General features: G+C 44.4%; 1 protein-coding gene across 2 annotated transcripts in view; it reads left to right on the top strand.

Moving 5' to 3' along the window:
- grin2ab (glutamate receptor, ionotropic, N-methyl D-aspartate 2A, b) overlaps nucleotides 1-24895 on the top strand; it is a 150238-nt gene that overhangs the window by 21264 nt on the left and 104079 nt on the right. For both annotated transcript variants that reach the window (XM_088302178.1, XM_088302179.1), the window contains exons 3-4: nucleotides 16263-16487; nucleotides 17897-18055. In XM_088302178.1, coding sequence (XP_088158304.1) covers nucleotides 16263-16487; nucleotides 17897-18055 — 384 coding nt within the window. The remainder of the gene's footprint in view (nucleotides 1-16262; nucleotides 16488-17896; nucleotides 18056-24895) is intronic.

Below are 24895 nucleotides of genomic sequence, written 5' to 3' on the forward strand. Positions count from 1 at the left end.
TGGCACTTGAGGAACAGGAATGAGGACCCCTGATATAGAGTGTTCTATTAATTTACCATGCATGTTTAAGAAACGTGGGAGGAAACAGACCCACAGAAAACTCACAGAAGGAGAACATGCAAAGCCCAACAGGAAGGCCGGAGTCGGAATCGCACTTTGCACCTCTGAACTGTGTGAACCTCTGCAATGCCAGGCCATAGTGCTAACCAATACACCACCGTGGTGCTTTATCCCAACCAACAATACATTACAGTACAATATATATTTTAATAAAGCTACAATGTACAAAGTGTGACATTTCTCCTTCACTAATTAGGGTCAAGGGTAATTAAATGAAATGCATGAATTGCAATTCCCTGTAAATAAATGAATCCATACATCCATTATCCAAGTTGCTTTTGCTCAAATGTATGAAATCATCCATCCATCCATAATCTCTACCGCTTCTCCTCACAAGAGTCGGGGGGCATCCTGAACTGGTTGCCAGCCAATTGCAGTGCAAACAACCATTCGCGCTCACACTCATACCCAGGGGCAATTTAGAGTGTCCAATCAACCTGCCATGCATGATTTTGGAATGTGGGAGGAAACCCATGCGGGAATGGGGAGAACATGCAAACTCCACACAGGAAGGCCCGAGCCGGAATCGAACCCAGGAACTCTGCACTGTGACGCCATCGTGCTAGTCAGTCGGTCACCGTGCCGCTTTGGAGGTGTTACTCTCATATTAACTTGCATGTTTTTTTTTTTTTGTGGTATTATTTTTGAGTGCATTTTGGGTGCTTTCATGTTAACCTGTGCAACTTTGAGGTTGTTTATTGTAGTCTGTTTTTTACAGAAGCAACCTTGGGTTAGTAGCTTTATGCTAGATTTACTTGCACCTGCAAACCTTTTTATAGAATTTAGCCTTAAACTTATTTTAAGATGTGAGGATTAGGTTATTTACGATTGTAACCTGTGCTACTTTTGAGGTTTTTATGGTGATTTTTTTCCCCCGAACTCATTCACTGTCATTGACGGGTAGAGAAGTCAAAAAGTATATTCACTTTACCTGGGCTGGTTGAACCCAGGTCTAATTTGAACCTGCTGTGTAACCTTTTTTTTTTGTGTATATTTTCTTTTAGGTTTTTTCAATAATCTTATGTTAAACCTCCAACTTCTGTTTGAGTTTGTCATGGTAGTCTTATTTAAACACGCCCAGCTGTTGGTGTTTGTCTTTATTGTGAACCCCACATCCCTTCAGGTGCAGTGCAATGCTGCTCAAAGGTGATGCAGCCCATCAATCTTATCTGGTGGGCCACTGTCTCCAAGGTCGCAGAGATCGTCCGCTAAACAGTCAATAGACCTCCAAACCTGGCGCTGCTCCATCCCAACTTTATTTTCATACTACTTCTTCTCATCTCCGACACTCTCTCACCTCCACCAAATGCCCTCAAAAAGTCAAAGACACACACAGATGCACTCTGCTGGAAGACGCTGTGTCCTTTCTGGCTTGCTTGTCCTTCTTATTCATATTTATCAGCGATGAAATATGAATGATGCGACGTGTTCAGCAGCTCAACCCCCACTCCCTGCATCGCCATGTATGCCGCAAAAAGGAAAGAACATCAAATTGGCCGCAAAATGCCTTGATGCCGGCCCATACGTTGTGAAAGTTTGATGCTTTGGTTCTAAGGAGACTCAAGGGAGTGCACAGAAACTCGCATCACATGTACAGTAAAGACCGCTTTAGACTTTCTTTTTTCATTCTTTAGTTTTTAAGCAGTAGGCTGGGCCAAAAGTAGTGAGAGGCCACACTTTACATTGTTTCCATTTGATGACATTCACCTGACACGTTTATTAATATGGCATTTAGTGGACATCATCCCGTCCTGTAAATTCAAAGTGGGCGTGTTTCAATCCTTCCTATCTTCTAACCTTCTTTCCTTTCATACATACTTCTTGCCTTCCTTCCGTCCTTAAATCCAAACTTGTTAATACCTGACTCCATCTTTCCATCCTTTCATACTTGCCTTTAATGTTCTGACTGTTTGTCCCTTGACGTATCAGTTGATAAGCAGTGGCTATGGTCCTTTTACGCTTTGGTCCTTAACTATGTCATATAGTCCTCGTAACAGTATTTAAGCTCGAGTTACTCAGTGACACATTGCCAGTCCGTCAAGTGAGTGAGCTTGGTGGTTTTTGTCCATGTCTTCTGAATCCAGCTCTGATCTGTTTTTACATTGAATTCTTTTATATAAAGACTTTAACTTTTCAACTTTCGTACGCTATCTGCTTCCGGGACCAAAATCCTACTCCTCACGTGACACTTATATCATCTTTCCAACCATTCCTTCATCCTTCTTTCTATTCTCCCTTTCACTTGTCTTCATTTCTTCAGCCCTTCCATCGTCTCTTCTTACTGTCAGTTCTTAATATCCTTCCCTTATTTCTTTCTATTCTTTCTTTCCTTTTGTACATCCCTTTGCCCTTCCTCCCTTACATGTTCATACCTCTTATAATACATGTTTCTTTATACCTTTTGTAAGGAAGTAAATTGGTATCTTTAGTCCTTTCATATATTCTTCCAACCTTCCTTTTGCGCTTCCTTCCTCCCTCACTTCCTTCATTCCTTCCTTCCTTATTCCCTTCAACACTTCCTTTTATACAGCCTTCCTTTCCTCTTAACAACCTCCATTTGATACCATCCTTATTTCTTGCTTTTTCTCATCATGTCATTTCTTCCAATTCTGCCTTCTTTTCATACATCATTAGTTCCTTCATCCTTCCTTCCTACTTCGCATCGTTCATCCCTCCACCACTATACTTGCTTCCTTCATCCTTATTTCCTCTCCCTCCCTTCATTTCTTTCTTCATTATTCATTCATTCTTCTCTCTCTCCTTCATTCCCTCCTGTCCTGTCTTCTTACTTCTACCTGTCCTTCTTTCTTTCCTACCTTTCATACTGTCCTACCTTCCTTCCAATCTCCACCCTGCCCCACTCCTTAAAAAAAGTTCATGAAAACGTGTCTTCCTGCTTTGGCATGTACTGCAAATCCCTGAGCATGCAGGATACAGGCGTGCTTCACAGTTGAGTGTCATTGTGGGTGTTGTATAAATGGCACACAATGTCCTCCTAGTAAGTGGAGAGAAATGTGCTGGAAAATCCAAAGCACCTCTGTGGCCAAACCTTGTTGTTGTTATTGTAGGTGTGTGTGTGTGTGCGCGGGGGTGTGTGTGTGTGTGTGGGGGGGGGTGTATTTTTAATTGTAGAAGTGTGTGTGCGTGGGGGGGTGGGTGTGTGTGTGTGTGTGAGAAAACTTTCTTTTATCATGTAATAATGTAGCAGTTGCAAGCAAATGTTTCCAAAACATTGTTACATAGCTTATTTGGTGTCAGACAAAATAAAGCAAATCCCCGAAGAACAAAAGGCAAAATGTGTTTGGAATTTCATTTTCATTTGCCTTTTCTAGAAGAATATGAGGAAAAAAATCAATTAAAATCATTGGATTTTTGCAAGAAAAATAATTGGAGGTTTTATTTCAAGGTCATATGAACTAGCCTAGACTTTGATGATGACGTAAGAGCGTGCAATGTGTTGCAGGTGTGCCTCACTTACCTTGTTTAGTTAAATAATAAAAATATCGAAACAAAAAAAAAACCCTTAACATAACTTAACCTAAAATACGTAACATTTTTATTTTATAAAACCATGAATAGATGGAACTTCCGCGTGTCATTCACTCTCTGAAAACGGCTAGGTTGAAAGAACTGGGTCAAACTGCTAACCCAGTGCTGGATCCAAAGGGGACCTAGCCAATGCTGGGTTACTTATACCCATCATGTTGGGTCAACATTTTTGAACCAACAAGGGATTAAAACAAAGTACCCATACTGAAGAGTGAAAGCTACCAAGAAATAAGTTACCAGTTTATCAGTATAGCTGTGGTTGAAAATAATGCAAATTATATTTTCAAAAAGAAGAAGAAACTTTCCGCTGCCAGGAGTTTTCACAGCATGTCACTCGCATGCCATGTTTGGCACAATTTTTACACCGGATGCCCTTTCTGACACAACATTCTGGGACTGTGCTCATGGCAAAAAGGATGTTACCATTCACTCAACCTTGGGTTTGAACTGCATGTCCCAAAGTCAGCCAGCTATCATCCGAGCCATCCAGCCACCACCATGTTTTCTAAAAACGTTACATTCAATTTACGTCAGCTTTGGCATACAAAATAGACTTCAGCCATTCAGTCCGCCCAAATCCAATCTTCAACCCAATCTGCTGGGTCACAATACTTTACCCAACCATCGGTAAAAGTAACACAATGTGGTCAATATCCACAGCTAACGAGCGAGTGGGTTAGGAAACAACTCAGCAGTTTTTAGTGTGAAATATTTTCACCTATCAAACAAGTGGAAACAAAAGTTAACCCCCCCCCACTCCCCCTTGTAATCATACTGCTCTGAGTGCAAGTGCGGTTGCTGCTCATCACTTGTTTTTTTTCCTTCTCTTACCAGAACCTTGTTGAGGCTGCTCTTTCTTTGTCATTTTTGACCGTGTGTGTCTCTGATGACTTTGATGATCCTCCTGCAACTGTTTTAGATGAGTTGCCAGTGGCGCTCGCGTGTAAAAAGTCCCTCATCAAATATTGAACGCAAATGTGACATTTTTTTTCCGGGCTCTTTGAAGAAGCTCAGCTAAAACCTTAAAGAAGGTGACGGCTGCCATCGTGATCTTGGCTTGCTTGCCTTCAAACTTCTCAGAATATAGAATGATCGATTGAGATCCACTTTCACTCTTTTAAGCAATGTCATCTGTTTTAAAAGCTTGCCACAGAGTCCATGTTTGCGCAAGCTGCACTTTTGCAGTAGTTTGTTTCAGTGGCGCTGCTATTTTGACTCGTTACCACGTATCAGAACAAGACCGTAAAGCCCCCAAAAGGTGCACAAGTTATGCCACTGTTGTAAATGCTCCAGAAATAAGTGCAGTTCATTTATTTCTTTTCAAACACACATACACGGGTTGAATGAAATAAGACCCAAAAGTTGTGTAAGTTAAAATGGGCTACCGTAAATATCCCCAAAATTGCACAGATGAAAACAAAACAAAATATCCTCCAAAAGTTATGCAGTTTGAAATTAGATGACTGCGAAAACCACAAAGGTTGCATAAATCCCAGTTTGTAACAGTTTGTAAGTAAATTAAAAACAAATTAAATGCACCAAAGGTCCCACAGGTTGAAATGAGACTAATGTAAAAGGAAACTAAAGTTGCTCAGGGACAAATTATATTAGCCTAAGTAGTTGCACTGGTTACCATAAATCCGGCAAATTTTACAGAAGTTGATATAAAACTATTGTGGTTGGTAAAAATGAAATAACCTCAACTCATGGAGTCCACGAGGCTGTTTTCTGGCTTTGGTCATGTGACTTTTGCAACATTTGCGGGGGTATTTGTGATGTGAATTTCAGACGACAGCAGAGGGTGTCGGGTGATATTGCACAACACGGCGGCTCCTTGAGATTGATGAATTTCTCTGTTGAATACCGTGTTTTGGCTAATGCTGGCTCATCCAATATATTCTTCCTCCCGTGGAAATTCGGGTTTTACTTGTGTGGAAATGACAACTCTCGCGAGATTTGCCCAGGTCTTGCATAATGACGCTAGAAAGTTTTCCATCCAGCTCCAAACAGAAGGACTTTTGTGACATTTCTCTGTCCTCTCATTTATTACCCGATAGGTTCAATATTTTGATTCAATCAAGTGTTGAAATGACAAACGACAACAAAGCATCCCTGACCGATCAATGTCAGCCATTTTTTCAGATTTTATAGTGCATTCATCACAAACACTCTCCCCAGGAAATTAATAATTTTTTTTCTAGTTCTCTTTGGAGAATGATTGTGCTTTTATGTGTGTGAACCCGGGTGGCGTATTAGATGGTTTTCAAATGTCTCTTATGAGCTCATTCCGACCTCTCCACAAAAGTGCTGACATCCCCCAAATGACACCTCATCACCATCTCAAGGTGACCCAGCATCCTGACTGCATTACTAATTCCTCGTCTGCGTCGATGTGTGTGTGTGTGTGTGTGTGTGTGTTTTGGGGCAGGGTGGGGGTTGGATTGGGGGGGTGTGATTGCGTGTGTGCTGCCTTGCTGGATGAGATGATCAGCAACTTTTGACAATAATTTTCCATCTGTCACGATACTGTGTGCAGTATTCAATAGAATCTACTATATATGAAAATATGACATGTGATATTAATTGTGAATACAAATCAACATATGTCACTGATGGTGTAGTGCAGGTGTTAGGGTGTGCTTTTTTCAGAGCCGCTGGAAAAGCAATTTAGGGACTCCACAAACGCAGGCACAGAGAAGTGGGTTCTTAATAAAGGGTATTTATTGTTACAACAAAAATTCTAATGTACACTATAACTATAACTATAATCACGCGATACCAAAAAGTGCAACACAAAACGCTGGTGGAAATCCGCACCAGGAAAATAACGACGAAACCAAAATCGCTTGCAAAAGGCAAGGAACAGAACGAAACGAAAATCGCTTACCACCAAAGGATAAGGAAAGCCAATCGAGGAGCGGACGCGACCGAGAAGGACAAAGGCTGAGAGTGGAGTCATTAACCAGAAACGAGATCGAGAACTACAAACACTTGGGTCATGAACGTGAGCCAAGGAATAATCTGACGCTGAGTGGTCAATGCGGCGCGTTTAAATAGCGAGGTAATCAGTGATGTCAATGGGGAACAGGTGCGTGGCAGGTGGGCGCGTCTCTTCAGCCATGACGACGAGACAGGAACAGGTGCTGGAAGGAACGCCCCCACATCAGCTGAGCAAACAATAACAAAAGACAAGGCATGACAAGAACGGACCATGACAGTACACCCCCTTAACGGACGCCTCCTGGCGGACCACCTGGCTTGCCAGGATGAGTAGCGTGAAAGTCTCGGACGAGAGATGGACACACGATCCAGGAGCGGGGAACCCATTGTCGATCCTCCGGACCACAGCCTTCCCAGTCGACCAGGTACTGGACCCCTCTGCCCCTGCGCCTAGAGTCCAAGATCTCCCGCACCGTGTACACAGGACCACCTTCAATGATTCTCGGAGGCGGAGGTGGGGTGGATGGAGGAACCAGAGGACATGGTGACACCGGCTTGATCAGGGACACGTGGAACACCGGATGTATCTTCATGGTGGGGGGAAGCTTGAGCTTGACAGAAACCGGGTTGATGACTGCCTCCACCTCCAACGGACCCACGAAGCGTGGACCCAGTTTGCGGGAAGTTCCCGCCAGGTTGAGGTCGCGGGTGGACAGCCAAACCTTGTCGCCAACCTTGTAGACCGGGGCCGGGCATCTGCGACGATCAGCAATCCGCCGATTGCGTTCGGTGGTGCGGGACAAGGCCGCCCTGGCCTCCCGCCAGACGCGATGTGCCCGCTTGAGGTGTAGCTGGACGGAGGGAACATTGACCACCCCCTCCTGGGATGGGAAAAGCGGAGGCTGGTAGCCGTAGGAGGTCATGAAGGGGGAGCGCCCCGTGGCGGACGAGACCAGCGTGTTGTACGCGTACCCCACCCATGGCAGATGGTCGGCCCACGAGGACGGACGATCGAGGCACACGCAGCGCAGCGCAGCCTCCAGGTCCTGGTTCGTCCTCTTTGATTGTCCGTTGGACTGGGGGTGGTAGCCGGAGGATAGGCTGGACGTGTCCCCCAGGGCCCGGCAGAAGCGCTATCACACCCGGGACACGAATTGAGGCCCACGGTCGGACACCAAGTCCATGGGTATCCCGTGAAGCCTGAAAACATGAAACACAAGCAGATTGGCAGTCTCTAGGGCCGACGGGAGCTTAGGCAGGGCGATGAAATGAGCTGACTTGGAAAAGCGATCTACGACGGTGAGTATGACGGAGTTCCCCCTAGAGGCAGGCAAACCCGTGACAAAGTCCAAAGCGATGTGTGACCAAGGTCGTGGAGGTATCAGCAAGGGATGCAGGAATTCCGCTGAAGGCTGATGCGAAGCTTTACTCGAGGCGCAGGCGGTGCAGGCCTTGACGAAGTCCGTGACGTCCTTCCCCAACTCAGGCCACCAGAAGCGTTGGGCAATGAGCCCGAGGGTACGGCGGTATGGCATGCCACTCTGGAGGAGAGGCCCCACTTCAGCACCTCTGAGCGGAATTGGGCCGGCACAAACAATCGGCCCTCTGGACACCCGGACGGGTTGTTGACTTCATCCTGCGCCCTGGATCTGCTGTCTATCTCCCACCGTAGAGATCCCACCAGGCGGTGGTCCGGTACCACGCTATCCGGTGCCGGCCCCTCCTCGATAGGGTCATGGATGCGTGATAGGGCGTCCGTTTTAGTGTTCTTGGACCCCGGTCGATAAGTCAGGGTGTAATTGAAACGGCTGAGGAGCAAAGACCACCGTGCAAGACGTGGGTTGAGTCGCTTGACAGTCCGGATGTAGGAAAGGTTCTAGTGGTCGGTGTACACGGTGAATGGTTCGAGGGCGCCCTCCAGCCAGTGTCTCCACTCTTGAAGGGCGACGATGACGGCCAGCAGTTCCCGGTTCCCCACATCGTAGTTGGCCTCGGCCGGACTGAGGCGGCGGGAGAAAAAGGCGCAGGGATGGAGCCTCTGGTCGACTGGGGAACGCTGGGACAGCACCGCCCCCACTCCTGAATCGGATGCGTCCACCTCTACAACAAACGGAAGCTCAGGGTTAGGGTGACACAGTACAGGCGGGTTCGTAAAAGCGTGCTTGAGGCCGCGAAACGCGGTTTCCGCCCCTTGATCCCAAATAAAACGTGCCTTGACGGAAGTAAGACGGGTGAGAGGTAACGCTTGACGACTGTAGTCCTTAACAAAGCGGTGGTAGAAGTTCGCGAAACCCAGGAAACGCTGTAGCTGCCTTCGATTTGTGGGGGTCGGCCATTCAATCACCGCGCGGGTTTTGGCCGGATCGGCCTTTATCTGCCCCTCCTCTACGATGAACCCTAAGAATTGCACGGAGTTAGTGTGGAACTCACACTTCTCCGCCTTGACATAAAGCCTGTTCTTGAGTAAACGTTGCAAAATGGCCCGGACGTATTGCTGGTGTTCCTCCACGGAACGCGAGAAAATTAATATGTCATCCAGATAGATGAAACAGCAGACATTCAACATGTCGCGTAATACATCATTGATGAGACTCTGAAAAACTGCGGGAGAGTTGGTCAACCCGAACGGCATTACCAGGTATTCAAAATGCCCGAGGGGTGTCTTGAATGCAGTCTTCCATTCATCCCCCTCACGAATTCTAACTAGATGATACGCGCTGCGTAAATCGAGCTTAGAAAAAACTGTAGCCGATTGTAGCGGAGCGAAAGCAGAGTCTAGCAATGGAAGCGGGTAGCGGTTCTTGACAGTAATGTCATTTAAGCCCTTGTAGTCCACGCACGGACGTAAAGTCTTATCTTTCTTTTCTACAGAGAAAAACCCCGATCCCACCGGGGACTTCGAGGGCCTAATCAAGCCCGCCGCGAGGGAGTTGGTAATATACTCCCTCATAGCCGCTTGCTCGGGCTGGGACACCTTGTACAAGCGAGCGGCTGGGAGAGTCGAATTTGGTAGGAGCTCAACGGCACAATCGTATGGCCGGTGCGGAGGTAAGGATTGAGCCCTATCCTTGCTGAAAACGGCACGGAGGTCGTGATAAACTTCTGGAACATTGTCTAGGCAAATCACCTCGGGTGGCACGGCCCGGGTGCTCCGTCGCTCCTCCGCCGAGCGTAGGCAATGCGCGTAACAGTGTGAGCTCCAATCTGCCCCAATCGATAACGGGTTGATGACACCTCAACCAGGGTAGCCCAAGAACGATCGGAGCTGCTCGAGAGGGCATGACAAAGAAGGACCGTTTTTCTACGTGGTTACCCGACAACTTTAAGGTTAATGGTTCTGTTACCCATTTGATGTCCGCCAGGAGCCGCCCGTCGAGATCGCACACTCTCTTAGACTTCTCCAGTTCATTTACCACGCAACCTAGTTTTGCAACCAACCCGGGATCGACAAAGCAATCGTCCGCACCCAAATCAACAAGGGCTCGTATACGGATACTGGCCCCAGGACCTATTATCTCCCCGTCCACCTCAAGTCTTTTCGGTTCCTCGGGTTCGGAGCTCTCCTCCCGGGGGTCGGAGTTTTCGAGGTGGTCAGCAGCTGACTTACAAAGTTCTCCGGGCGTCTGTGGAGATGACCAGCGTGAGGGACGTGTCGGGCAGGACGAGACCCGGTGACCCGGTGAGCCGCAGTAGATGCATGATCCCGACTTGAACCGTCGCTGGCGTTCCGCCGTATCCAGCCGGCCCCCTCCCAGCTGCATCGGTTCGTCGGTGGAATGAAAGGCTGGGACCAGGGGGTGCGCTGGCTCCCTGCACGACTGCTCTGCTCCTCTCTCCCGGTGTCTCTCTCGCAGGCGATTGTCCAGGCGGATCGCCAGGCTGATGAGCTCCCCCAGGGACGCCGTATCCTCGCGAACGGCGAGCTCGTCCTTTAGGGCCGGGCTGAGTCCACGGCGGAACAATGTTCTTAGAGCACAGTCATTGAAGCCGCTTTTCGCCGCGTGAATGCGGAAGACGATTGAGTAATCGGCGACCGATCGGCTGCCCTGAGTGCAGTCGAGGAGTTCACCGCCCGCCTCCTTTCCCTGCACCGGATGATGGAATACCCACTCGAACTCCATCAGGAACGCAGGAAAAGAAGACCGGAGGTCCGGTCGGGTGTTACTCACGGCCATAGCCCAAGCGCAAGCTTGGCCAGTCAAGAGACTCATCATAAAAGCGACCTTGGAGCTGTCGTGAGCATACGTGAGGGGTTGCTGGTCAAAAATTAACCGGCACTGATGGGTGAATTGCCCACAGAGACCGGGCTCCCCTCCATAACGGGGCGGGTGAGGTAAATTTGGCTCCCGTCCCTGTAAAACAGGCAGGGGAGTACTGGCCGCGGCAACCATCGGGTCGAAACCCGGGGCACTGCGCGGCAAGAGACTACCCAGGTGGGCGTCGAGATACTCGAAGCGGTGAGCCAGCTGGCCGACGGCGTTGCGGAGGTCCGCGAGCTCCGTCGACTGCTGTTCCACCAATCGCCCTTGGCTGTCCAGAGCCTTTTAGATCTTCTCCGTGTCTGCAGAGTCCATGGTCGGATTATTCTGTTAGGGTGTGCTTTTCCAGAGCCGCTGGAAAAGCAATTTAGGGACTCCACAAACGCAGGCACAGAGAAGTGGGTTCTTAATAAAGGGTATTTATTATTACAACAAAAATTCTTATGTACACTATAACTATAACCATAATCATGCGATACCGAAAAGTGCAACACAAAACGCTGGTGGAAATCCGCACCAGGAAAATAACGACGAAACCAAAATCGCTTGCAAAAGGCAAGGAACAGAACGGAACGAAAATCGCTTACCACCAAAGGATAAGGAAAGCCAATCGAGGAGCGGACGCGACCGAGGAGGACAAAGGCTGGGAGTGGAGTCATTAACCAGAAACGAGATCGAGAACTACGAACAATTGGGTCATGAACGTGAGCAAAGGAATAATCCGACGCTGAGAGTCAGCGCGGCGCGTATAAATAGCGAGGTAATCAGTGATGTCAATGGGGAACAGGTGCGTGGCGGTGGGCGCGTCTCTCCAGCCATGACGACGAGACAGGAACAGGTGCTGGAAGGAACGCCCCCACATCAGCTGAGCAAACAATAACAAAAGACAAGGCATGACAAGAACGGACCATGACAGCAGGGGTGTCATACTCAAATACAACTTGAACAAAGCCGCATTGAAAATGTTTCATGATAAATGGTTTTATTCATGCAATACAATGTTTAGTTTTTAAAATTACTTTTGTCATTTTGAATGTTGCTATGAACATATAGAATATAAAATGGTATAGTAGTCATTTAACATACTTAATACTTTGACTTGCAGTCTTCTAAGTGTTCACTTCGACAACATCACAAATTAATATAAATATACATGCATATGACAAAGAAAACTGACCGACCGACTGAAATGAAGCCATGTTTTTTTTCCTCCCCAAAATGTAGCCTTTGCTATTTGAAAAGTGCATTCCACTACACTACAATGTTGTTTTGAATTCAATCAGTCAACTCAGTCAACCTTCGTCACCATTCAGTATTAGGCTTTGCTGCTTCTCTCGGCTTAGCAATAGCTGCTGGCCATTGACTATTCAGGACAAGACCTCCAACTTTGCTCATGTCATCGACTTGTTGTTGTTGTTGTTGTTCAGCAAACACATAACATAGTATGCGTGCTATTTACTGTATCAAACAAGCGGCCCGGAAGTTTGCCCTGTCATCCGAGACACGGCTTGCATGCAATCGGTGGAGTGCGCGCTCATCTTCGACATGCAAATGCATTTAGCAGCAAAAAAAGAAAAAGAGCCGACGCTGCCGAGATGACAAGATTGAGGATTGCGTTGAAGAGGCTTGGTCCACTGCTTGCCGCTTTTTGACAAAAGTAAAGCACTTGCCGTAAAAGCCAGGGGAGTAGCGGCTTTGTGTTTTTTCCCCCTTTTCTTAAGAAGACGACTGTCTTGCTTTATGAAGATTTCCTCCCCGGTGATGTTTAATGAATCCCACTGCAATGGCATTGTCACAAGGACTGCTGTCAATTAGGATTACAACCCGGAACATGCGTCATAAACTGTATCCAGATCGCTTTTTTCTGTCTTGATGCCTTACTTGCATTTTAGCTCCCATTTCACTTCCTGTTTACTTAGTCACTAATTCCGATGCTCATTACGTGCAGATTGAGAGTGCGGATATGCACAGAAATCTGATGAGTGTTGGCGCTTGGAATTGGGGGCTGCCCAAGGGGAGGGGGATTAACACATCAAATTAAATCAAAACATGTGGTGATGGCGGCAAAATGAATATAAGTGGTTGAAGCACGACTGTCCCTTAACTTGCCCTTTTCTTTTTATTATAAAAGCATTCAAATAAAAATGCCTACCTCAAATAAACACCTTTTTTTCCATTGGGACAGGAAATGGCATTAAGTGGATTTACGTCTGTTCATAGGCTGTTTTACACATTTAGACATAAGCGTTAACTGTGTTTTAGATATTGATGAATGAAAATGTTCAAATGTCTCCCTTTAAATAGACTTTTCCTTTATTTTTCTTGTTGAATCCAAAGGGAGCTCAAGCCATGGGTGAACTTCAGCATGCAATAGCAGCAGCATCTTGATTATGATGCACAAAGAATGTTTTAAAGGGCAAGACTTTCAGGGAAGGATTTCTATTTATTTTTGGGGTTTTTTAGGTTGGGGGCAACCACTCGGCGGATTTGGAATTCATGGCCAAATGAAAGCGCTTGAGTGGCCGCAAATGAAGTAATGGCATTTTGGACTGATATGTTACAGCCAGCGTGTTATCCCGTCGGAGTTAAGGCTAACGCCGCTGAACCAAAAAACGTGCTCAGGCGCGGCGGGGGCAACACAAAGCCTGGGGTTTGGCTTACGCTGAGCAATCATGTCGTCTGATTTCTTCCCGCTCCAGCTGTTGCCGTTGCCGCTAATGCCGTCTCCCATCTTCCGGCGTTTTTGACCAAGCGTCATCCTTCTCGCCAAATTTGGTCGGCCGCTAATTCACCGCCAGGAGGCAGATCTGTACACTTAAGCCAAACGGATTTGAATGATCATAAACACGCTGCAGCAGAGCATACGACGGAAGAAATCCACTTCCATTACTTTGTGCGACCAAATAGACGTTGTGTATGCACACACAATCAAGCCAGGGTTTGGGTTTCAAAACATTTTTAGATTTTCAGAGTTGATTTTCAAGCTAGGATGAGGGTTTCACGTCAGATTTAGGGTGTCGAAGAAGCATTTCAAGACAATACCAATACTCCCTACTGAACATTGTTATGGTCCCAAGATAGTTGAGTTTTTGTGTTAGTGTGTTAAACTAGGTAAGCCAAGTTAGTGGTTTCAAATTGAACTTTGAGTTTCAAAGTCAATCAGGTAAGCCAGGTTTCAATCAATGAGGGTTTTATGCCAAGGATAATTTTTCAAAGTATTTTTTCAAGGCAGGGATAGGGTTTGAAAGTAGGGTTGGCAAGTCCTATTTCCATTAGCCAGGACCCTAAATCCAGGGCAAAATTGAGCAAACTCTTGAGCCGCTGGGGTCCAGCTGATGCTAATTCTGAGGGACGTGAGCGTAGCGGTTTGTGATTTAGAGACGGACGGACGCTAAGTGGTGCGAAGGCCACGGGGCATGTCTGTGGGCAGGCATCCGTCAGGGCCGGGCGCTTTACTCACTCACTGGCCTGATTAGGCCGGGTGTGAGATGACACGGATCGCCAATGTATGCGAAGTCGGCCGGAAAGACAGATTGCAATGATGGAAGCAGACCAAGAAGCTGTTGTTTGAGAAAGTCAGCACGGAGGAGGAAAAAAAAATATCATAGGTTTACCATTTGCCCAGCAGGTTTTCTTCTCCGGCTCGGCCGGATAGCAACGGTGTCGGAAATTGGCCGAGTTGCAACGCGGCGTTCTCGTGGTGCTTTCATTAGCTCTCGTTGTGCCGACGGGCCTTTTCGCAGCGCATTTATTACTCCGCGCATCTGTTTCTCTGTCCACGTTTTTGGGGCCAAGTGGAAACCGCATCAGAAGGTTCGCAACAAACAAAAGAAAGAGGAGGTTTTTTTTGCCCTTCGACAGGTGGATGTCAATACTCACACCAAAATTATTCAACACACTCTTCACCACTGGAACACAATCAACAAAATGTCAGAGTTTCTAATTTGGGTTTCAAGATGGGGTTAGGTTTCAAGTGAAGGTTTCGAGTTTAGGTTAGTCCTTCAAATTCACTTTCAACTCAGAGTTAGTTTTTCAAATTAGTGTTTCATCTTAGAATGTGGTTTCAAATTAAGGATTCAAGATTTAAATTAAGTTTTTAAGCCTAGGTTAGATTTTAAAACAATAGTTACGGTTTCAAAGTTAAGGTATCTAGCCCGGGTTAGGGCATCAAGTAGGGTATCAAATAAGGGTTAAAGTTTCATATGAGCTTTTTCAAATTTAAATTTTCCATATGCGTCAATGTGGGTGGGAACGCTTGTCTGTCTTAATGTGCATTTTTTTCCATTCAATGTATGCCTGGATGATCCTGTTTTTTGTACAGCATTCAGTTCGTTCAGCGGTAAGGTGTCATTATCTTGGCAAAGGTGTCATTTGCTGCAAAGTTGTCCATGAAGAGGCGGCGTCAATGGCATGCTGTTTATCCTTCCGACCTGACAACTGTTATATCAAATTGAGTCACAGCCACTTGTGCTTCAGGGGTTATCTTCTCATCTGGTTCATACCAACATACCCCAAGTCAATTACAACACGTCAGCGACATTAACAGACGCTAGATTTCCTCCCCGGTGATGCTCTGCCAGGCCTCGACTGCAACTGTTTTGAGTTTCTGCTAACTGTTGCCTGGGGCGTTTTCCTTTCATTTTTGTCTTTAGCACGTGAAATGCATGCTCAGCTGGGCTCAGGTCAAATGACTGACTTGGCCACTTTTTTGCCTTGAAAAACTCTTCGGTTGCTTTGGCAGTTTGCCCAATTACACTGTGATGTGCCATCTGTCTATTGAGTTCTGAAGCGTTTTGCTGAATATGAGCTGCTAATCAGATTGCCCTAAACTCTTCAGGTTTCATCTGATGCTTTTGTCAGCCGTCACATCATGAATCAATACAAGGAAAGCTGTCCCATTGGAACTCATACTTTCTTGGCCATGAAACAGCAGGGCAACCGATTGCCCCATTACTCTTGCTCCTTTCAAAAGTGAGAGACACGTATGCAAACTGTTGTCGTTCCTACACCACTAACCCGGTTTGGATGTAAATACCCAATCTTAGTGTATGGTTTTTTTTTCCCATTTTTTGTGTCTCTCAAGCCATCTTTACCAAGAGTTTCTACGTGAAGTTGTTACAATACACCAGAGGGGTCTGTGAGCTGAACTGAATGAGGCACTCATTTAACATTCAGACTACAGCAGACAACAGAAGTCTTTACTGTTACGCAAGAGATGTATTTCAGTGGGCCACCACCATTTGCTCTGTCAATAAGTATTGTTTTCACAATGAATGCATAAAAACACTGCTAAATTTCAATTCATTTATTTTTGTAGAATTGCTTTTACTGTTATTGATCAAGCAAAATAAAAATGACCCATATACATTGGTGTTGTGTTCTTTGTGTATTCAGGGTACAATGTCTGCGGTGTTCTGGATGCTGCTCCTACTTTCCCACTGGGTGGCTCCGGCCACATCCCAGAAGCCTCCGGGGCTCAGCGTGGGCGTGGTGATGGGCCAGACCCGACTGGTCCCGGACCAGGACCTGCGTCCCCTACGGAGCCCTGACGACGCCCTTGACGTGTCGGTGGTGCCCTTAAGGATCAACCAGACTGACCCCAAGTCTGTCATCACACAGGTGAATGGGAGTGCCCCTGCAGTTTTGCAGTTTGCACAGAGTACAAAACAGAAAATGAGTTTGAAAAAAAATAAGAAGCAAAAAGTAATTATATTAGCAATGCAGTGGTTCCCTGAGAGCCAAGTTACCTGATTTCCGAGTGTTTTGAAGATAAAAGCTGTCGTCCGGACAAGTTGAGATTTTCATGTCTTCAATCCCGCTAATGTCTTCTGATAAACAAATAGTTGGATTGGCTCATTATATAATGTGGGACACGGGCGTGTGTGAGAATAAAACGATCGCGTGATGATGCAAATGTTCCCTTTTTCAACCGCAACTGACCATGGGTCCACATCAGACCTTGACTTGGTCCAAAATTGAAATGCGGTCTGTCATTTGAAGATACCCTGATGACATAATAAATAATACAATACAATAATAATTACTCAAGAATTTAAAAATGACCAAATGCGAACTGACAATTTTTATGAATAAGGCCGGAGGGTTGAGACCGGACGGGTACCGAGATAGCGGCTGGAGGACGGGGGACTGACTGGCAAAAAAGGGTCAAGTTCCCAGTTCTGAAAGAGAGCAATTACGAAGTCCAGGTAATGGATGTGGATCAATTTTCAGGCACAAGCTCCTCATTTCTTCTCTTAACATGATTCACCCCTCATCATGCCCCCGAGTGACTTCAGGCTCCGCCTGTAGAGTGTGCTCCCTAGTTATTTAGGCAGCTCAATGAAAGCTGAACCATGCGTTTGCCCCCGAGTGGTTGACTGACTATTGGTTGACAAGGTGCTGCCAATGATCAGTTTATTTTACTTGTGGCAGCCAAAATTGCGACCACAATTCTAATTTGATTAATTGCGTAGCTCTACCGCAATAGCTATGCTAATTTCCATTAGCCTCTTTGTAGCTACGTTACTTTCATGAGAAAGAAATTACATGCTTCGAGTCAACATTTTAGTATTGAAACAGACGATGTTTTGTTTAGGGTCGCTGATGGTGTAGTGCTACATCCGCCTAACTTGTGCGCGGGCAGCATGGGATCAGTTCCCATTTGGTGACGGTGTCTATGTCTGCCCTGTGACTGGCTGGCAACCTGTTGTGCGCCTTACCCCCGTAGTGAGCTGGGATAGGCTCCGGCACCCTCCCGCGACCCTGTATAGGATAAGCGGTGTAATGATGACGTGACAATATTTTGTTTAACATGTCAGTTTTACAGTAAACTTTATTTAGGAGTGAGAAACAAACTACTTGAAGCAGGCACGGTTTGCCCTTATATGAAAATCTGTGCGAGGAGCATTCTTTGTGTTTTATGTTAATCCTCCATCTAACAGGCGCTAAGGACTACGTCCAGGTTTTAATGTAATTCAAACATATGGATTTCTTAGGGGTTAACTGTAATGAGCTTACGTTTTTTGAAGGTATGCGAGCTGCTGTTGCGTTCTCGTCTTCACGGCATCGTGTTCGCTGACGGCACCGACCAGGAGGCCATTGCTCAGATTCTCGACTTCCTGTCCGTGCAGACCCAACTTCCTGTGCTCGGGGTGCACGGAGGCTCCTCCATGATCATGGCTGACAAGGTGAGTGAGCAACTTGGCTGCTTGTTGACAAATGATGCTGACAAGGGTGCAATAACTTTGTTAAAGAGCGTATTTTTAATGGATTGTGGTGCTTAAATCTGCCGAATAATGTGTCAATATTTGAAAATTACACAATCTGGTCAATGCAATACATGTAAATTGCGCTTAAATGGCCAGTATTGGGGTTTGAAAGTAAGAATTCAACCTTCTTTTTAGCTTAAAAGAAATGAGGGTGCCGAAAAAGGGTTTCAAGACACAATTAGGCTTTCACTGTTTGAAGTTCCTTTTAAAAAAATGACATGGAAATGGACAAAATGAGCTCAACACTCTGCTTTGATGCAAAAGGTTGGACTTTTCAGGCACACCTTTTTTACTTTTCTTTTTCTTCTTCCTTTTTGAAATTTTTGTTGGTCTACTCATGTTAGACAGACTTACCAAAATTCATATTGCAAAGTGAAAGTGCTTTTGGAGCTAAATTCTTGGCCAAAAGGATGCAGAAAAGGTTTCAAACAGGCTTATTGTGTTTATTCTGACATGGACTTTGACATTGTTTTGTGGGTTTAGTCATGATAAACATGCACATCAAATGTCATGTTAGAAAGTCCAACTGTCTTTAGTGTTTCAGCCCCAAATATTTTGAAGATTCGAGCCATAAATTTGCTGCAAGGCAAAATAGATCTTGTGCATCCTGTGTTTGTGGGTCTATTAATGATAGAATTGCCCACCAAATTTCTTTTTGCGAAATTAAACTGGCTTCAGGGACTGAATTTTCCATGTTTTCAAATTTTGAGGTGCTCAGGGTGGGGGGAGTAAAATACCAACATGATTTTAAATTGTAGCCTTTTTCAAGAGATTGTCGAGGGGGTGTACGGTCACAGGTTCGTCATGTGAAGGTCAGTGCCTTTTAAACGCACCATCGGGTAAATAATGACGGGGAAATTTAATAAATTGTGTGAAGCGCATGCCATTTAACAAACGATTGAACACCTCAGATATCTTTCTCCAATCCTATAACAAAACAGCAGAGATTGTCCGCCCACCAGACGGGCAGTAAATCACTGCGGGAGTATTGCAGGCTCGATGAGCTTCAACTGGATGTCGATGGCTGACCACAAGAGATAATGTTCCTTGTCACTGGGCTCGAAGCCTAATTAGTGCAGCATTGTTTGCCTTTTATCCCAAAAAAAGGCATAGTTTTTCTTGCAAGAAAAAACGTGTGGAACAACAATTTCTTTTCGGTAATCTCTTTGTAGGCAACAAATGCTCATGTACTTCAGTGGAATAACCGTCGCATATGATGATTGACTGTATTGACAATCAGGGTGAAAGACGTCACTGAGGATGGACGGAGGGAAAAAAATGGGATCAATGCAGATGACACGGACAGCTTTAAAAAAAATCTATGAAATGTTTGGGTAAAGTTTCAATGTTTACTGATTCTAATTACATACAGACATTCTATATAGTTGTTCTTTAAATGTGAATGTCTGTCAACATGTGGCAAATGGTGAAATGTACTCAGTTGTAAATATATTTTAAAAAATTATTGGAAATGTGGAAATATGATTCATAATACAAATATAGTCACAAATATTTTCATCCATATAGTCTATTTATTTATTATTACAGTTTGCAATTATTTCAATAGAAATGTAATTCATTAAATTTGATTCCATGTAAAATGTATTTAGAAAATTCAAAAACAAAGTTTTATTGATATATTTTTTTTATTACTATTTCCACTTTCTGGGGAAAATCTGCATTTATTTAGTTTTTTACTTTAATAATTTTTTGGGGGGGATTTATGGACCACACAAATCCTCACTTTTCTGGCAACCCAAAAAAAACTGACCAAGAGTGTTGATTTGTAAAAACAAATTTGTCACGTATGAAGTTCTCCCGACACCAGTGATACGTAAAACAAGGCCGCTTTACTGGTTTTGTGCTCTCCATTTGAATCCCTCTCGTTAGGCAGTAAGCAATCTCGGTGAGACGCTTACATAATCCTCCAGAAAAAAGCCAAAGAAAACCCAGCGGACCCGCTATAAATTCACAGAATACACACACACACACAAAAAACATTGCACTTTATTGTTGGGTGCCACAGACGTCGGAACGGAGTGTGTGAGTGAAAATCTCATAGCTACGTCATGCTTGAGTGTTCAGTCATGTTGTGGATGGAGAAGCAGAAGGCTGGAGACGCTGCCAAGAACATGCAGACGGCAAGGAAAAGGGAAAAAAACAAGAAGAACTTCTCGCTAAAATAATTGATGTATGTACTGTAGTGTAGGTGCGCGTGGGCGGCGCAAGTGCAAAATGCTTTTTTGGTGTTAGGACGGAAATGTGCTACTAAAATGTAAACTTGACTGCCGATTCAAATTAAAGTGCCGCTTGTCATTTTGTATCGCAAGAAGAAGGAGGACACAACTTGCAATGTTTATAGCAACAATATCAGGAAAAATCCTGCAAAATTGCACAAAACTTTGTGTTGCGACAGTGAAAATGGACAGTTTTATGTCTTAGACAGATTGATTTACAGTAGTACACTGTAGAACAACAAGATATGTGATTACGTGCGAGTAGTTCACATGCATTTAATGCCCGATGTTAACTTTAACCAAGATTTTTTGGGGGAGAATTTTTAAAATGAACATAAAAATTTTGTGCATTCAATTTCAGATTTGGATTTTATATAAAAGAATGTATATTTGCATATATATTTTTTTAATTTATTATCCATCCATCCATCTCCTGTATCGCTTCTCCTCACTTGGGTCGCGGGGGTGCTGGAGCCTATCCCAGCTATCTTCGGGCAGTAGGCGGGGGACACCCTGAACTGGTTGCCAGCCAATTGCAGGGCACACAGAGACAAACAACCATCACGCTCACACTCATACCTAGGGGCAATTTAGAGTGTTCAATCGGCCTGCCATGCATGTTTTTGGAATGTGGGAGGAAATCGGAGTACCCAGAGGAAACCCATGAAAACTCCACACAAGATGGCCGGAGCCGGGATCGAACCCACGCTCGATGCTGTCTCGCACTTGTGAGGCCATTGTGCTAACCAGTCGGCCTCCGTGCTGCCTTAATTTATTATGATTTTTTTTATTTTTGTCTGTCAGTTTTGTTGATTTAAAACAAAAAGGCCATTCGATGGCAGACTTTCTGCTTTAATTACGGTTTTAGATTTTTTTTCTTAACTTACCATAATTTGTAGACTCTAAGGCGCATCTTTATATACGCTGCTGCAGCTCTTTTTTGAGAAAAAAAAAACGATATGCAAGCTGCAATAGGCTAGGAGCCACAGTTTTCTATATTGAAAAAAACTTATTTGTTTACTGCATGTACAGAACGATTTTGTACTGTGAATGCACATAAAGGTACATAAACAGATTCCTAAAACAGTGCCTTTTAACACTGCAGCAATTTTGCTAATTAAAACAGAACAGACTCAAGATCCATATTTATTTATTATTTTCTGAACTATAGAGCGCCCCTCCCGGTGAAAGAAAAATACACAGAAAAGCCGCAACGTTGTATCTGGCTCAAACTCTAGAAAAAAAGTAGTGGTTTGTAGTCCGGAAAATACGGTAAATAACTTTTTTTTCAAAATTCTTGGCCCTCCTTATTTTTACTCGGTCAATGTCAGACTTCTTTTTATTTGGCAAGAAAGAGATTTTTTTTCCACTTTGGAAAAATTGAGCTGAAAAATGTTTTTGATCACTTTTTGTGGAATTAATGTCTGGCTGGGATGGTATTTAAAAAGTGCATTTCTCTGTTACAATTGTCAAATTTGGTGGCATTTAAAAAATCCTGTCCATTTAATGTCAGTGTACTTAAATTATTATTTTTTTGTATATATTTATTATATTTGCCAAAAAAGAGGTTTTGTCTTTAAAGAAATGCATATGTATATGTATACATATTTGTAGCATTATCTGTCTCTGCATTCATTTCAATGGTGGACTTCTATTTTTTAATTATATTGTTCGGATGACCGTTCGTCTATGTGTGCCCTGCGATTGGCTGGACACCAATTCAGGGAGTACCCCGCCTACTGCCCAAAGCGGTATAGATAATGTATGTATGTGTGCATATATATATATATATATATATGCATTGTGAGTGATCGAGGATGGATGGATAGATAGATAGAACTTTATTTATATAGCGCATTTCACAACAGCTGGAGCTGTAACAACGCGCTTTCCGTATTTTGTAATAAAATTGAAAACACAGTCAATACCATGTATTGTTATTGTGTTGTTTCATTATCAAAATATAATATTAATCGTTATCACAATGTATCGTATTTGCACTATAATCGTTATTACTAGATTGATCGATTCTGAAATTAAAAAGTGACAGTATATTTAGAAAAAAATTTGTTGGCATTATTTATTCTTGTTTTTTTTTTTTTTTTTTAAACGAACTCTTCATACTTACCTCGCCAGTGGTGGAGAAAACAAATAGGATGAACAGCAACTCGGTTGCATTTCTGCCTGCTCGTCATTTTGTGGAAGGCTAATTTGTGTGAATTGGTTCTACTGTTGTCATGGAATGAACATGTAGAAAGGCCACGGGAGACGGCGAGATTAGCCGGGAATGTTGTACTCCCGTTAAATGCGCGGTTCGCTTTGGGAAATAAGGAAAATGTTGCGGCTCGCTCTTCTGCTGCTGCCGTGGGGGTGGGGGTTGTGGGTCACACGCCGTGTAGCACCAGCGCGCGACGACGTGGAAATGGAAGGTTTGTGAATTAAACATGCCTGTCGTTTCCGCTGTGTCGTGGGACGCTGCCACCCGCCCCTGACCCACCAACCCCCTCACCATCTGGCGCATCTTCGAGGATGTTTACGGGGGGAGGCGGGGCGCCACGTACGCATGCCCCACCTGGGATGTCCCACATCGGTAGGAGCCATTTGCAGTGGCTTTTAATATTTTACACCTGCTCTGAAGACGAAGTGATGCCGTACCTCGCGTATTCTAACGCTCGCTCTCGAGGTTTACTGAGGCTTGCTATTGTCCCGGGCAGACACCTGTATTGTGGGATGTTTTTTTTTCCTGAGATGCAAAAGCTTCTTCTTTTAATTTGGCTTTTTCTTCTTTAGCTTCTGCGGCTGCACATATTTGAATTCGTCAATAGGCACTGCTGGTAGCAGGCAAACTCTTCACCTGTTGAGTTTAATGAGGCGTCTGTGTTGCTAATGCCACCGTGGGCATTCCATTAGAATGACTGACCAGTCTGTCAGTCCATTTTTCAGACACCCGTTTTGCTGAGGGTTGACGAATGTCTGCAAATTTAAAAAAAAATGATGGACTAAACATTGACAGAAGTGGATTTTCATCCGTCAGAGTAACACAACGGACGCCCATTTTGCTGACATTTTTTGGGGGGTCCAACTGACGGACCAATGGAGTTCTGATGGACTAACTGATGGACTGACCCACTGACGATTGCAATTTAGCTCATCATGAAAAATTTGGGACTGACAAATGTCGGACAGATACTGACCATAGATGACAGCCCGGCAAAATTTCGTGAAATGACCACTTCTGTCAAACGTGATCGGTGATTGATGTCTTTAAGATATAACCGTCTCTGCAGATTGGTAAAGTCTATGAGTGATTTAGCCAACAACTTGATTCAATATCGACTGTACGTTATCAAAAAATTGTCATCAAACAGTAGACAATGGAACATGACAATAATAAAGATAAAAACAAATAGGATACCAAAACAAGGATAAAGTCTCATCGAAATTAATCAAATTGGCAAATAATCGACGATCAAATTGATCGACAACTATTCAAGTAATTAAATAACCATTTAGAGCCCTTGTTTAACTTTAAATTGTCCAGATCCTCTGATTTCAGCCTCTCATATTTACTCAAAATACAACAGTTGGAAACATCAGCTTTTACTTTGAAAAATAATGACTAAGCCAGTAATTGAATCTGCTTCAAAATCATGAGTATAACATCTCAGAATTAACCAGAATACGGTGGGCAGGGGGTGACAAATTTTGAAAAAAGGCCTCTGACTGTGTCAAAAGCACCCCCACCAACTGTGCGTACTTGCTTGCATTGGGCACGTTTGTGGAGAAGAAAGAAGAAGAATGAGACGAAGAAGAAAGAGATGAAGAAGAAGGAGATGAAGAAGAAGATTCAAACATTTACACTCAGAGCAGAATGAAATCTTGTGATGCTGTTCCGTGTCCTGTCCCTTTAACAGAGTTCAGCTCTGCTCACTGTGTAAGACAGCGAGCCGATGTGTGGAAAACGGGCACACATACAGCGTGTGGTCGTCAAACCGTTAACCCACTTCAGTTTGACGAAACACTTACCTCCATGGTAAGCCCATAATAAGGTAAGCGTATTTGAATAATAAATTAACCAGCTAATGATCTTTAAATAAACCTCTGCCGTTAGCATCTCTTCATGCACGGACGTTTTTTACGGGTTCAGGGGCCGACAATTTTTATGAATAAGGCTGGAGGGTTGAGGCCGGAAGGGAACCCAGGTCATGGCCGGAGGGCGGGGGACTGCTTGGCAAAAAAGCATCAAGTGCGCAGTTCCGCCGATTAATTGATGGAATAACAAATCGAATAATCAATTCTAGAAGTATTCAGTGTAGACAGCCCTAACGTGTTGAAAATCGATAAATAAAAAATGGGTTCAAAAAATGCACAGTGAAGGAAAAGGCTTGTCTACTGTAATGTTTTCTGGAAGGACAGGCCGTAGTTTGGAAGCAGCCCATGAAAAATCCCCTTTGAGGTTCCGTTTTTACTGACAGCAGCTCAAAATACCAAAATATTGTTTGCGCACTCACCAAGACAAAGT

This window comes from Idiotropiscis lumnitzeri, chromosome 8 (genome assembly GCF_059441095.1).
Source record: "Idiotropiscis lumnitzeri isolate Australia: NSW breed Sydney's pygmy pipehorse chromosome 8, RoL_Ilum_1.0, whole genome shotgun sequence".
NCBI lineage: Eukaryota > Metazoa > Chordata > Actinopteri > Syngnathiformes > Syngnathidae > Idiotropiscis > Idiotropiscis lumnitzeri.